Source organism: Ipomoea triloba, chromosome 2, assembly GCF_003576645.1.
Source record: "Ipomoea triloba cultivar NCNSP0323 chromosome 2, ASM357664v1".
Classification (NCBI taxonomy): Eukaryota; Viridiplantae; Streptophyta; class Magnoliopsida; order Solanales; family Convolvulaceae; genus Ipomoea; species Ipomoea triloba.
The window spans coordinates 14,883,480-14,899,529 of NC_044917.1; the positions used below are offsets into that span (position 1 = coordinate 14,883,480).

General features: G+C 37.6%; 2 protein-coding genes across 2 annotated transcripts; one reads left to right on the top strand and one right to left on the bottom strand.

The window, feature by feature from the left end:
* Positions 1–235: 235 nt before the first annotated feature.
* LOC116009767 (autophagy-related protein 18a-like) lies at positions 236–1,959 on the top strand. The gene has a single exon (XM_031248895.1). It carries the CDS (start codon positions 356–358, stop codon positions 1,223–1,225), a length of 870 nt encoding a protein of 289 aa, XP_031104755.1. The 5' UTR covers positions 236–355; the 3' UTR covers positions 1,226–1,959.
* A 4,102-nt stretch (positions 1,960–6,061) lies between these two features.
* LOC116010803 (uncharacterized mitochondrial protein AtMg00810-like) lies at positions 6,062–14,382 on the bottom strand. The gene is made up of 4 exons (XM_031250310.1): positions 13,849–14,382; positions 6,852–6,904; positions 6,258–6,450; positions 6,062–6,154 (listed from the first exon to the last, which is right to left on the bottom strand). The coding sequence occupies exons 1-4, from the start codon at positions 14,380–14,382 to the stop codon at positions 6,062–6,064; spliced, it is 873 nt and encodes a 290-aa protein (XP_031106170.1).
* Between the last annotated feature and the right edge of the window lie 1,668 nt (positions 14,383–16,050).

Genomic DNA, 16,050 nt, shown 5'->3' on the forward strand with positions numbered 1-16,050 from the left:
TAACCTACTTTTGGCTTACGAGGCCTATCATTATCTAAACAGAAAAACTAGGCGAAAAGAGGGCATGGATAGTATGAAAATAGACATGAGCAAATCCTTTGACAAGGTGATCGAATTGGGAATTGATCACTGGTGTTCGGGGAAATTGCGCAAATTATATCGTGGACCGTGGTCCACAGTATATAAGAACTTTGGTTTCTACCCCGATTTTGTGGAGCTAATCACTATCTGTATATCCAAATCCCAAATATTTAAATAGTTTATTTTACCGTCTGTAGTCTATCCCTTGCCACCGCTTGTACGCAATTAGTTCCCCTCTTTCCTCCGCCGTATTCCGCCGCCGTTCCTCCTTCCGATGACCTCAACTCTACCCTCCTCCTCCCCTTGGCCCCTTAACCCTGCAAGTCCCACCCCCAATCGCCGCCTCCCCTCACCGATCTTCATGGACGCCAACTCTCCTCCGTCCTTAGACGCCGACGATCACTCCCCTCTCTCCGGTATCTCCGCCGCCGTTGTCTCCCCCGACGACGATAACCACCGCTCTCAAACTTCTTCCCCCACCACTACTTCGCAGAATGTTAACCCTAATCCGCTTCCTCAAATCGTCGACTCCTCTCGCCCTACCCTCCTCCACCTCTCCTTCAACCAGGACCATAGCTGGTTCGCTGCTGGCACCGATCGGGGATTCCGTATCTACAATTGCGATCCCGTCCGTGAGATTTTCCGCCGCGATTTCGCCAACAACAGTGGCGGCGTGGGCGGCGGAATTGGGGTTGTTCAGATGCTATTCCGTTGTAATATTCTGTCGCTGGAACCACAGTATCCTTTGAATAAGGTCATGATCTGGGACGATCATCAGTCCAGGTGCATCGGAGAGCTATCCTTTCGCTCCGAGGTGAAGTCCGTCCGGCGGCTTCGGAGGGATAGAATCGTGGTTGTTTTGGCGCAGAAGATATTGGTGTACAATTTCGCTGATTTGAAGTTGGTACACCAGATAGAGACTATGGTGAACCCCAAAGGATTGTGTGAGGTCTCGCAGGTTTCAGGGTCTATGGTGCTGCTTTGTCCGGGGCTGCAAAAGGGCCAGGTCAGGGTTGAACACTATGCCTCAAAGAGGACAAAATTTATAGCGGCTCACGATTCGAGGGTTTCATCTTTTGCTATAACAAACGATGGGAAATTGGTTGCTACAACAAGTAGTAAAGGGACTCTTGAAAGGAGATGACCCTCCTTGAACATCTTGATTTCTTGCAACCTGAGGAGAGCTTCTGATCATAAATATTAGCCATCGATTTCTACTATTATGACCTGTCTCTGAGAGTATATTAATTTATTTACCTTGTGAACGGACATGAACTGTAAATATACAAGTGGTGACATTTGGGTCAAAAAAAAAATAAAAAAAATCACTATCTGTATTACTACTGTGGATTTCTCTATTCTCTAGGAGGGGGTCTGTATTGGAGGGGGATTCAGGAAGGCAATCAAAGGAGCTCTTATCTTGGCCTTCCTTCTCTCATTGGTGGGAGAAAATCAGAAATCTTGGGGTTCATCAAAGGCAAGATCATGGGCAGAATAAAAAGGTGGAATAACAAATTCCTCTCCAGAGCTGGAAGAGAAGTACCTATCTTGATGTACGCCATGAGCTAAGTTTGTTCTCAGTAAAAGCATCGAGCTTGCTCTCAATGACTTGACTTTTGGTGGTGCGGCCAAGGTGACAACAGGAAAAGGATAAGATGAGAACATGGCGTGACCTCTGCCTTTCAAAATCAGCCAGTGGTCTAGGCTTTCGCAGAATTGGTGATTTCAATGTGTCATTAGCTCGGGAAACAAGCTTGGAGACTAATTGATAATCCCAACTCCCTTGTATCTAAGGTCCTTATATATTGAGATTACTCAGTGGCAGTTGAATGTATAAATATCATTTTTGTAAACCAAAGAGAGACTGATCGCGAATAATTATCTTCATTTTTTATCTAAGAAAGATCATGTGGTTATACATAGATTGTTCATAGGATAATTTACAACAACAATTGTATAATATTTGTAATGCCCGTACTGTATAACTATATTAAGCATAGAGATACAGACATAAGTCAAATGTATTAAAGTAAATTCACTTGAAGGTTTTTATATTTAGATTAGAAATAGATAAAAAAATAATAATAATAAAAAAAAAAAGATAAATACTGTTTGACAAAGAAAAATAATAGTAGTGCTTTTCACAGTCAAATTAGAAAAACACACTATAGCTCCAATCCGCTTGCAATAATCTTTGTTTCTATAAAATGTGTGCCTTCTTTTCGCAAATTTTCCCATAGGCACTCACTCGTATGAATGTATGATCATAGAAGTCTCTTTTATAAACGTAAACTCGTGATTATATTGTTTTTCTCTGAAAATTCAAAACTTTCCAATGGCCAGCATTGGGTTCCTCATCTGCGTGACCCGTTGAAGAGTTCCCTTTCTACGCCTTTCCCGTCGAAGTGGTGTAGGAGGAAGCGAATTGAAGTCCTCAGAAAAATGGAAATAGCGGAGATGGAGGTGCTCTGTCTAGCTCGTATGAAGCCAGTTCAGCACCGAAAATCGCAGAACTTTACGCTGGATGGTCATTCTTCACGTCGCCGCCACTCCGGGCTTTCTTAACCAAAAAGGATATGATGTCGACCTCTAGTGAATTATTTGACCCAATTCTTTGACTTTGAAGTGAAATTCCCAGCTTGACATACATACTGGATAATGAGGGGTGTAACTCATAATCTACCACCTAGCCCAAAGTTCAATTCCGTTATTTATTTTTTTTTGAATACTACTACTAACTCTATTACAATGCAGTATCTGTTCATAACTACTTCTATTTCTCTCTCTATTCACCTAACGTATCGTATACGTTCATAATTACTTTCTCGCTCGAACCCACCACCTCCCATATAAAAGGAAGGGTTTGATGCCACTGGACCACAAGGTCCTTGGCAAGTATAGTTTGATTTAGAATAGTATATTGTATAATTATGGAGTTTAGTTTAATTGAATCTTTGTCTTGGGATATAATGCTATTTTTAATTGTATTGGTATGTGTATAATTACTTGAACTATTATAGTATAACTTCTTCAACATTTAAATCATAAATTTATCTATTTATACTAATTTATAGATAATATTACAAGGGTTAAATCGCACTTTCAGTCCATCAATTATTATTGTCCGATATGAGATGTAGTCCTCGATTTTCAATTTTAAAAAATTTAAGAAATTGAGGGAAATAATTAGTAGGGAGTGAAATCCTTAAAAAGTCGTTAACTTAAATGGATGTTAAATGAAAATTTCACAAAAGGATTAAATTGGCTACGATTAAAATAAATGGACCGAATTTTTTAAAATTGAAAACCGGAACTACATTGCATATCAATCCATAGTTGAGGGATTGAAAGTGCGATTTTTCCTATTATGAAAAAAATTATATAGCTATCAAAAATTAAAATAAATAATTCTTACCTTTAAACTTCTACTTTTTTTTTTAAATTTAATTACAAATTTGAATATAATAAGAAAAAATAATGATTAGTTTAAGATAAAATGTTGTGTTTCTATTTTTTTTTAACCTAAGTTTGAATCACTATTGAGATTTGCTAGAATAGGACAAATGTTATCTAAAAAAGAGTAGACTACAGTAAAGAATATTGTATAATTATAGAGTTTAGTCTAGTTAAATCTTGTTTTTTATAGGATGTTATTTGTAATTGTATTTTTTTTTTAAAAATATTTGTAATTGTATTTGTCTGTATACCAATGTTTCCATTTTATTTTGTTGAATATTTGTTTTTTTTAATTTAATTTTTTTTCATATAATATAAAATGTGAAAAAACTACATTAGAATCTTAAATTTTGAATATTAAGTCCGTTTATTTCAATTTTGTATACTACTCTGTCCAACAATTTTTTTTTTCCAGCGAGAATGCGCAAGTGTTATTCAAAAGAAAAACTAGGGTCTTATTTGGTAAATGGCTGTTAGCTGATTGGGCTAGAGGGTATAACTAGTTGATAAATTAGCTGATTATAGAAATGTGTTTGGTAAATTAGCCGTTACCTGATAGCTGCTTGGTATAATTTCTCTTCTCAAAGAGCTAATTGAAAAAGTTACTTTGGGTAACTTTTTGAATTTTAGCATTTTTGAAGTTACAAAAATCTTATTAACCAAACATATATGTTGATTTTTAACCAAGTCAAACAGCTAGTACTGGTCAAATAAGTCAAAATTGATTTTTTTTTAAAACAGTCAATATTGATTGATAGGCTAGCTATTTTACCAAACAAGGCCTATATATAAGTACTGGGGTTGCATAGGTATCTACTTTCCTATACATCAATTGACTTTGCATGCTTCCCGGAAATTGGCCACCTTGAATGTTGAACGGAAATTGTGAAGCTTGTCCAATTTGAGAATTTTGAAAAATGAGTGCAAATTGTGGAAATTGAAAATTGGGTGGAATTTGAGACTTTTGGACTTGTGTAAAAAAATGAATAATTTGGTGTGTAACTAAAATTTTGTGTTGATGGTTGGAAAGAAGAGAAATTGAGTTGTGAAGTACAAAATTTGGGTTGAGAAGAAGAAAAATTAGGTTGAGAATTTTGATTACTTGAATTGCCTCTATCCATTGTTGTATGCAAAAAAAAAATAAAAATACAATTGCTTTGAAAGGTAACAATTGAGAGAGGAATGAATTGAGAGTAGTATAAGAATGAATTGAGAGTAGTATAAGAATAAATTGACAGTAGGAATGTAGGATAAAAAGTATGGAAGATATAATATTTATATATAAAAAAAATATTAATTAATAATATTAAAAAAAAATTTAAAAAAAATGGCCGTTGCCAATATGGCAACGACACAAAATTTTCCAGCCGTTGCCATATTGGCAATGACCGGAAACTTGGCTGTTGCCATTGGCGAAAATAGTCGTTGCTAATGGCAACGGTCCAAACTGAGAGTGGCCGCCAGTGCCCCAACGAGTGCGTGTCACTCACGCGCCCGCTGGTTGGCTCCCTATCAACATCATATATTTAAAAAAAAAAAAAGAACCTTACAAAGCAGGGGCTGTTGCAGGAGAAATATATCTCTAAAATGCAACAACCCCAATAGTTAAAATTCAATTGGTTAAGTTTTTATGTCTAGGAATTTGTGCCAACACCCACTATTGGGGAAGGCCTAAAGAGAAGCAAAAGAAAAGTACAATATCTTGTACAGATAAATCATTCAGGCCCATCCATAATAGCCATTTTGGACACAAAATTTAAGAAAGAAAACTGACATGTTAATTTTTTAAACAAATGGGGAGATGAGATGGAAGGAGAATTTTTCTCCTGCTATTTCAAGATTTTGTCAGCCCTTTGGGGCCCACCAAATGGCATAATAGCTACGCCTCCCGTTTCGTGAGGCGCAGATTCGCGCCCACTGCACGCGCCCAGGCGGGCGCGTAAATTATAATTTTAAAATTTTTTTTTTGTTTTTTAATTTTGTTTTATTTTTCCTTTTCTTTTTTCCCTCTACCCTATTTTCTCTTTCATAATCACATTTAGGAAATCTCCTCAAAATCTATACCAAACTCTTAACTATTGGAGACGGCCTTACAGACTGTATGGTATAACTACAAACAGAAGTACTACAAACAGAAGTTCTGGCTTCATTGAGATATAATAACCATAACCATCTCTAAAATTGCTGTTGTAAGGTCAAATTCTTTTCCATATCAGAACTCATAAGCCCAATGCCTACAACAAAAACACAAGTGCAATATTCACAAAATATGCATATCTCATGATACACAGTGATTTTTATATTTATATCATAAACCAACTTCTATTACACCAAGTTGTTTTGACCATAAGAGTTATCTAATTAAGTTGTTCAGAAGAACATGCAAATAACCTAAAATTAAGGAAACCACATGAAAATCAAGGAATTGAGGAAGTAACAAGACCTATCTATCACTGAAACTCCTAGCCTACATAAGAAAAGATTTAGTTAAAGATTTTCTTTTCCAATTGCAGCTCTGAATTTACTATTCAGATATGACTGTTCGGAGTGGAAGTTTGCTTTCAACCTCCTTCACTTCACCATTTCTTTCCGCAACAACTTTCGACATTCCAAACATCTGAGAGGAATTGTTATCCAGGATCAATAACAATGCAAAACTGTTCAAAATTCAAATATTCATTATAGCAACAGTATCACATAATTAGAAATTCAAAACAAACCTTCTGCATAGTTTTCCTGAAGCAGGTTTTATGTTCATCCATTGAAGCATTGATGAACTCGTCCATATGATCTCTCACATCCTCTAAAAAAGTGGCACTTTCAGACTTCTTCTTCCGGCATGAAGCCGTCACCGTATTAACAGTTGCACCTGAGGTTTGTGTCTCAGGTTTACCTCCTTCAGTAGCCATTACTCTGATTACAAAACAACCTAAGATTAAGCATGAGATTTGGTTACACAGTTCATATACCATGAGTTCTCACAGTGGAATATTGGAGGATTGCTAAAGCAGATATGAGCTCATCAATTTTTTGCCTTAAGTATGTTCTCTCATAAGTCATAAATGGACAAATGGTAATGTGCAATGAGTTGTTTCCATAGAGCAAAATCAATTGTTGACAAAGCTAATATGTGCTCATATTTCAGTACTTTAACATGAATGCTTTCTTTAATATACAACTTCAAGGGTTAGGGAAAAAAACTTGAAGAAAATCCATTCCACACATGATAAAACAGGGCAAAATAGCATAAAGTAATAAAATTAGAACTGATTCATATGAATTCAAAGTCAAAAAGGGGATGGGCTTGAATTTACCTGAGTGAAATCGCAAAGGAGACCAATGAAATCAAAGTCTGGGAATCGAATAACTGATACAAGAATAAGCAGGAGATAATGTAGAAATAGAAGATGAGGAAGAATTAAGGGTGTGTTTGGTTGGGGGGTTTAGGGCATAAGGTATGGGTATCAAAGTGATTGTTAGTGTTTGGTTGATAGGTTTTGTAAATGTTACTATGGGTTTGGAATACCCCATTAATGGCAAAACCCATACCCTTATTAAATAAGGGTTTCATCTTCCTTCATCATTTCTTCCCCAACTATTAATAATCATTCCCATTCCACCCAACTACCAAACATGCTAAATACTTTCACCAAAACCCATTACCCTTACCAAGTATTTGATACCCATTCCGATTCCGATTCCCATGTGCGAACCAAACGCACCCTAAGTATTTGTCAAAGAAAAGGAAGAGTTATCAAACCTTCTCTTACGCTGCGGAGTCCAAAGGAATGAAAAATTGCAGAATACTAATATACTACTGTCCGACTTGGACAAGGGGTCAAGCCAAGTGGGCCAGCCCGCCCTATTAAGCCTGTCCACCTTCATTCACACATATATATATATATAGAGCATGTCCAAACATTTTAGAGGCCCTAAGCAAAATTTGAAAAATGGGCCCCTTTTATGAAAAATTAAAATTTAAATGTAATAATACTTAAAAATAATAACATCAAATAACATGAAATACTATTAGAAAAGTTTCAACATTTTTTTAAATACAAAAGTAATCATGACAAAATTTTTTTACGTGGAATGCAAAATCATCGATAATTGCATCAAGATTAACATTCTTTATCATATCTTTCTCAATACACAAAATCGTCATTAACATGGCCTTGGTCATTTAAATTTTCTTTAGATTGTTTCAAATTTTCATTAAATGATTCTGATTTTTTGAAAATTTTATTTATAGTTCATCTTTGTGATTCTATTAGCTGCCCTACTTGTTTTTGTTTTTTGTTTTTGTTTTTCTTTTTTCACCATCACATAAATGCTTTTTAAGTAACTTTATATAAAATGATTTTAAAAACTGTGTATAAGAAAAGAACAAAAGCACCTGAATATTTTTAAAGACAGAACAAATTACAAATAGAAGAAAACTTACAAGTTACAACGGACAATGAGACCCAAACTGGCAAACAAATGAACAATCGTTGATTAATTGAATTGGAAAATTTTTTTATTGAAGAAGACGAATGGGTTAGCCGGCTAGGGTGCCGATTCTAATAGATAAAAGATAATTAGGTGCCCTCGACTCCCCGTGTCGATTCTATTTCTAAATTATTTAATTAAGCATCGATTTTTAGCTTCCTACAGTCCCATCTATTCTTAATTTTTTGTTTTTTTAATATAATTGTAACACTAATTTTTTTATTTTCTAATATAATTATTACCCTAATTATAACACTATAATACATATATGTATACATACATACATACATACATACATACATACATACATACATACATACATATATATATATATATATATATATATATATATATGGATGACCCCGGCCTTCTATTCTTGGGCCCTGGGCGGTCACCCATCCCGCCCCTGCAAGACCGTCCCTATATATATATATATATATATATATATATATATATAACATTGGCGGATTCAGCATGTGAGCAGCTGCCCCCACCCACCCACCTCCACCGCATATATAACCTTTGTATGTATATATGTATATATAGTACATATTTTAATATAAATATTTAAAAACAGCTATAATTAGCAATGGATTCGCTAGACTAGGCTATTGATGTGTGTATCACTCAACAAATGATGTGGGTTTGAAATTTGTAGATAGCATAGTTTTTTTATTGGGCTTCCTATGGCTCTTGACTAGTTGGTAGATGTGTCTTTGTGCTAAAAAAGGTTAGAGTTCAATTCCTTATTCCTTCACAAAGCTTTTTTTTAGTTATGTTTTTGCCTATATCTAACAATATGTTTCGCCCCACTGAAATTTCTTCTGCCACTATATATATATATATATATATATATATATATATATATATATATATATATATATATATATATATATATATATATATATATTCACAAACTAACCACACCATTATGTTGTTAATTAGTATGTTTAAATATTTTAATGTTGTTTCGATTTGTCGGATATAGAGAACAAAGATCAGACAAATGGACGATGCATGCGTTGAGTTGGTACAAAGCAGTTGTTATACCGTGGACCATGGTTCACAATGCATTGTGGACCATAGGTCATGGCTGATACTGCAGTTGTGTTGAACGGATATTGCAGTTGTGTTGAAAAGAAACTGCAGTTGGGCGGAACAGAGGCCATTTCATTCGTCTATAAATGCAATTGTGTTGAACTGATACTGCAGTTGTGTTGAATGGATACTACAATTGTGTTGAATGGATACTGCAATTGTGTTGAATGGATGAACGACCTCTGTTCCGCGTAACTGCAGTTTCCTTTCAACACAATCGCAGTATCTTTTCAACACAACTGCAGTATCCGTTCAACACAACTGCAGTATCAGCCATGACCACGGTCCACAATGCATTGTGGATCATGGTCCACCATATAATTTGCGGGTACAAAGATTAAAAATTGATTTTATGAATTTACAGAGATTAAGCTGCGATTTAAAGAGTAAAGTCGTAAACATGACTCACGGAATCAGTGGCGTAGTCAAACTGTGATTTGCCAAGTTGACGATGTGCGAAGCAGAGGACAATCGCCGTTTGCTGGGTCGCTACTAAAGAATCAATGCTTGATTGCTTTCGCTTGTTGCCTTAGTTAGTGAGGTGCGAGTCATAACCTCGAACCACCGCCGCCGCTGGTTTAATTACCACCGCCGGGCGTCGTCACTGTGGCAGAAGAAGTGAAGAATGTCTTACGCCTATTTTGTTGCTTTCAAAGTTTCAATTACAAAATTTAAGGTTTTTTTCTTTTTTTTTTTTGAAACAAACAAAATCACTTCCATAAATCAATAGAGAATCAAACAACATCCAAAAGAAAACGAGGGATAGAATCTAAAAACTCGACTAGACCCCCTCAGTATTACATAAAGCATAAGAAGTCACAAAATGGGTTGCTATATTATGACTACGCTTAGCAAAAACAAACATATCATTCGGAAGGTCCTGCAATAAAATTCAAATATCATGAATAATTGTCCCAAAAGGAGATAGATCCATGCATAACTGAACCGCTCTAGTGACCACATGAGCATCAATTTCAAGAACAACTTGCTCCCAACCCATCCGCTTTAACCATCTCAATGCCTCTCTAGCGCCCATGACTTATGCACTTCTTTAACCGAATAAAGATCCTCCATTCTAGCCATAATCATAGCTTGCACCCTTCCCATCTCATCACGTCCTACTCAACCAAAACCCATCCTTCGGTGTTGAAAATCCATTGCTACATCAATATTAAGCTTTAAACATCTCGGGCGGCGGCGTGAAAAGGGGTAGCTTTAGTGGTAAAATGGTGGTGGTGGTGGTGGTGGAATGAAGGTGATAAAACGAGGAAAAAAGAATTCCCCAAGCGTCGTCTCAAGGAAGGCAAATTGGAGTTGAATAACATGTAGGCGTTCAAGAGGTTAATAAGCAAGAGTTACATGAACGGCTTAGAAAATAAAAGGATCATAAACAAGGGTTAAGAAATGGGAACTAAGGAAAACAACGAAAAATAACGGGGATCGGTAGTCTTAGCTAGTACATGTGGTCGACACTACTAACGGGATTGTAAACAACGTGGTTCGGACTCAAACTAGGGAGCTCACGGCACAACACTGGGTGGCGCCACACTCGGACTCCCACATCCTCATTCGGCTGGAGCATTTCATCGAACACCTTGTCTACCACTCCTCCCGGGCCTCATCCTTCCGGATAAAGGGCGGAGATGTGGATGAGTTGAACTCGTGAGGACCCGCTATCGTGCAATCACCCGCTTTCACAAAGTTTTCTATCTAATGTGGCCACACTTAGGCATAAATTGCATCAAACATCAACCACACAAGTCTTAGAACCCTAATTCAACATGCTCACAATTAATTGGAAATATTTCAACAAATCAACCACACAACTAGCTTGGGGCCACCAATCCCCTAATCTAATCTAAGCAAACATCATTCAAAGCAAACGAAATAAACAAGAAATAACAATGAAGGATTCAAAGGAAATAACAATGAAATTAACTAAGACAAGAGTAGAGAAAAGTTACTACTTGAATCTAAGATATCCTATTACATCTTCACTCTCATCCATCTAGCTAAATCTACCATTAGAGAATCAATCTAGGCTAAATAAATGGGGGATTTCCCCCCAAAGGGGAGACAGCAAATGAAATCAGATTTGGAAATTGGGCTCTCATTTCAAAAATGCAGGGGAAGGGTTTAAACAGCCAACTAAAAGTCAAAATTCTGAAATCGCCCTTAATGGCCCTGTCCACATAGCATCCACGCGTGGATGCACACTGGAAACTATCCACTCCACCTCCACGCGTGGAGTATGCGTGGTTTGATCCTGTCCGGTTGTTTCTTTGTTTGCTGCTTCTTTTCGGCCTTGGATCCTGTTCTGTCCTGTGGGAATGGCTTCGAAACATATATACCATAAAGTGGAGTTTGCAAATTTGATCACATCAGAGTCTTTTACGCATGAAATGATTACAAATGGGCTATAAAACTACGTAATAATGTCTTATAACCGACCCTAATTTCGACTATTCTTGGTGCTTATCGCGGCTGTTGTCAAGTATCTAAAGCAGGAGCAACATGGCTGGTAGATAACCCATTTCCTAGCACAACATTATTTAACCGTTGCCAACTTGTATAAAAAAAACGATTCAAGGAAGTAGCAAGAATTTTGAACATGCTAATGAAATAAATGTTTTCTAATTCTTATAATCCGGATTAGAGAAATCATCTCAACTTTTCGTGGGCTAATAATCAAAATAATTATCAACCAACCCCACCCCTAACCTAAAAAAAACCATCTTTTGAAGATACTTTGCAGCGTTTTATGCAGGTGTGCATACAAAATCAAGAATCAAATGAGCAACGCTTCCAACATAGAGAGGCATTTCTTTTGGGAAATGAACCCTCTTTGAGGAAGTTGGAAGTATAGGTAGGTTAGATTGCAAAAGCATTACATGGGCATGTGCAAGGAAGGTTACCAAGTCAGCTCGAGGAAGAAAAGTCCATAAAAATCATTAATAATCGTAAGACCATTGATGAAAGTACGTGTTGAAAAACCAAACTATGAAAAAAGAAGATTTTGAGGAAGAAGGACCCTAAGTACATCCCAAGCCTTCTGTGCCCCCAATCTTATTTCCAAATAGGCTCAAAAACTCTAATATTTTTTAGAAAGGCCGTTTATGATATTTTTGCTAAAGTTCATGTTAACTTACCTCTTCTTGATATGATAAAAAATATGCTTGCATATGCAAAATTTTTGAAGGAATTGCATGTTAAAGTGCACGTATGATCAACCTGAAAAAGTTTTTGTGTCTGAAACAATTAATGTAGTGCTAAAAAAAAAAAAGAATTGCACCTAAATTAGATGATCACTACAGTTTTAATTTAACATTTCTATTAAAATAGGGGATTGTTAAAAAGAAAATGCAATGTTTGATTTGGGGGCAAGTGTCAACTTGATGCCCTTTTCTGTTTATTTGAAATTAGGTTTGAGTGAGCTAAAACGCACTATCATGTCTCTAGAACTTGCTAATCGTTCAATTAGACGTCCAAAGGGCATTGTAGAAAATGTTTTAGTTTAGGTTGATAAGTTGATTATTCTTGTTCATTATATTTTGTGGTTTTAGACATGAATAAAAAATGTAATCATGATGAGTCGGATATGCAAATTTTGCTTGGTTGACGTTTCATGGCCACTGTAAAAACAATTATTGATGTTCAATATGGAAAATTGACCTCTAATCGCTTGGCTTACCTAGTTCATACATGTTTCGTGCTACAACAATCTTGTTAAAAGATTCTTTTGCACTAAATTTATTTTTCTCAATTAGATGTTGAGCACAAAAAGCAGTATATTTTTACATTGTTGTATCCATCTTCTTTGCATGGCTTGACTTTTAACCCTTGGTTGGTACATGTAAAGTAGCTGTTGGTTTTGATATTTGTGGATGAAGAGAAGTTTGAAATGATTTTTCTGCTATTGGTTTTTGTTACTACTTTAATATGATTTTACTAGATTTTACTAGTGATTTATTTTGCTCAAGCTATGTGATTTCAAGAACTATAGCAGGTTCCAAATGGCTTTGCAGACAGAAGCAGATTTTCTGTACATTGTTGATGATGATATGATCCCTAGGAAGAAAATATTGCAGATTCTAGTGCACGTTGCTTCGCTACCTTTAGATTTTTGTTTATATTTGTTTCCTCCTCATATTAGTGCTTTGGATTTTATTTTTATTTTTTATATTTTAGATGTCAGCAGATGAGAACGTTAACTCAGGAATATTATTGATAATAGGGAACATAATGAATTAATACAATAAGAGTCATAAACCAAATATAACTCTAATACATATCTATCTCTAATACTCCCCCTCAAGCTCAAGTGGGGTGACGAACAACATTGAGCTTGTCACGCAGCCAAGTGAAACGCGGCCCAGGTAACGGTTTAGTGAAAATGTCTACTATTTGATCCTTCGTTGAGATAAAATTGACCTGTAACTCCCTATTGGCCACTTTGTCATGAACAAAATGGTAGTCAATTTCAACATGTTTCGTGCGGGCATGAAAAACAGGATTAGCGCAAAGGTAGGTTGCGCCTAGATTGTCACACCACAGCCGAGGAGATGACGCAACAGGCAAGCCCAACTCGCGCATCAACGACACAATCCATGTAACTTCAGCCGAGACATCCGCCAGAGCCTTATATTCCGCCTCTGTAGAGGAACGAGCCACTATTTTCTACTTCCGACAGGACCATGAAACTAAGTTTGAACCTAGATAGACCGCATAGCCACTAGTAGACTTGCGATCCTCAGGAGAACCAGCCCAATCAGAGTCACTAAAGGCATGCAAAGCATCCGAGGTAGACTTGCACAGGGATAAGCCGTAGTGTAAAGTGCCTTTAACGTACCTAAGGACCCGCTTTAACATAGCCCAGTGAGCCACAGTCGGAGAGTGCATGTGCTGGCAGAGCCTATTAACCGCATAGGACAAATCTGGGCGAGTCACCATCAAATACTGCAAAGCCCCAGCTAGACTTCTATATTGTGAGGGATCAGCGTATGGCTCAACCTGATCATTACCCGGTTGAGCAGTCGAGAGCGACGTGACTACAGCCTTACAGTCCACCATACCAGCTCGTTTCAGAATGTCACCCATATAACGACGCTGAGAGAGCAGCACACCATCACCATCAGCAATAGTCTCAATACCTAGAAAGAAAGAGGGACCGCCCATATCACGCACTTTAAACACTATAGACAACCTACTGACCAAGCCGAAAATGCATGCCGTCACTGCCCATAATGCGAATGTCATCGACGTAAACCAAAATTAAAGATAGACAGTGACACCATTAACCGAATACACGAACAAAGACACATCGGTCTTGGACGGTTGAAAACCAACAGACACCAAGAACTCATGCAATCCAGTAAACCACGCACGAGGAGCTTGCTTAAGACCATACATCGACCGTTGCAACAAACAAAGAAAATCAGGATGATCCTTATCCTCATACCCCAGAGGTTGACGCATATAAATGTCTCAGCTAATTGGCCATTGAGAAACGCGTTATGTATATCCAATTGGCGTATCATCCAACCACGGGAGTAAGCTAAAGAAAGCAGTAAACGCATAGTGGTTGGTTTAACAACCGGACTAAAGGTTTCAAAGAAATCCTGACCCGGGACTTGATTGAAGCCTTTTGCCACGAGACGAGTCTTGTAGCGTTCCACCGAACCATCAGCCTTCCGTTTCACACGAAAGACCCATTTACAACCAACCACATTAACACCAACATGAGGAGGAACAAGCCGCCAAGTCTGATTCTGCAAAAGGGCATTGAACTCAGCCATTCACTGTGCCGAACAGCATGAGAGAAACACATGGGCTCAGAACTTGGAGAATTTGGAGCAGCAACATGAGACACCAAAGCACGCAAATCTGCCGGCCCTTGAGACCGAAGTGTCATCGAGTGCGAGCGGGGAAGACCACACACACGCCTACGAGGTTGACGCACAATAACAGGCTGACCGTAAGCACTAGGCGCAATCGAAACACTCGGCACAGGGGGCGGAACAGAGGGTGCCATAGACCGAGAAAAACCAATTGCACCCCAAGGCATAAGTTTGACAGGCGAAACAGGACCATCTTGTGCCGGGCGCGCAAAGGGAAAACTCTGCTCATCAAAACGCACATGTCTACAGACAAAAATCCGGATAGTGTTAAGATCCATGCACCTATAACCACGGAAGAACTCGGGATACCCGAGAAACACACAGGGAACCGATCTGAAATCCATCTTATGCCGATTGTAAGGGCACAAGTATGGATAACAGAGACAACCAAAAACTCTAAGAAAAGTGTATGACGGGGAAGGCCGATGAACTTTGAAGTGAGGCCTGACACGACCAAGTACTGCAGTAGGCATTTTATTAATAAGATATAATGCAGTTTCAAACGCAAACTCCCAGAACCGAGATGGAACAAAAGCCTGAGCCATCAAGGCAAGGCCCGTCTCAACAATGTGCCTGTGCCTACGCTCCACACGCCCATTCTGTTCATGGGTGTAGGCACATGAACGACGATGAACAATTCCCAATTAAACGAAATGATTATGCAATTTTTGATATTCACCACCTAAGTCAGTTTGAACAGATTTAATCTTGCACGAAAATAAATGCTCCACCATTTCACGGAAACGCTCAAAAATAACATATATATTAGACTTTTGACGCATAGGGTAAAACCACGTAAAATGGGAATAATCATCAATAGAAATAACGAAGTATCGAGAACCGTTACTAGATAATAATGGCGCAGGGCCCCAAATATCCGAGTACAAGAGTTCAAGAACATGTGAACTAGATGAACTAACACGAGGAAGTGGAAAACGAGTTGACTTCCCTAATTGACAAGCAGAACATAAAGACTCACTAACACTAGAAGGTGAAATTTGACACGACTTCAGAATATGACCGAGAA

Excerpts from the sequence above, each read along its gene's own strand:
- LOC116009767 (XM_031248895.1), top strand. The coding sequence starts at position 356 with ATGACCTCAACTCTACCCTCCTCCTCCCCTTGGCCCCTTAACCCTGCA.
- LOC116010803 (XM_031250310.1), bottom strand. The coding sequence starts at position 14,382 with ATGACATTCGCATTATGGGCAGTGACGGCATGCATTTTCGGCTTGGTC. Across the intron at positions 6,905-13,848 it reads AGTCTACTAGTGGCTATGCG|TTATTCGATTCCCAGACTTT; the intron begins GTCTATCTAGGT and ends TTCTTGTATCAG. Across the intron at positions 6,451-6,851 it reads TCCTTTGCGATTTCACTCAG|AGTAATGGCTACTGAAGGAG; the intron begins GTAAATTCAAGC and ends TTTTGTAATCAG.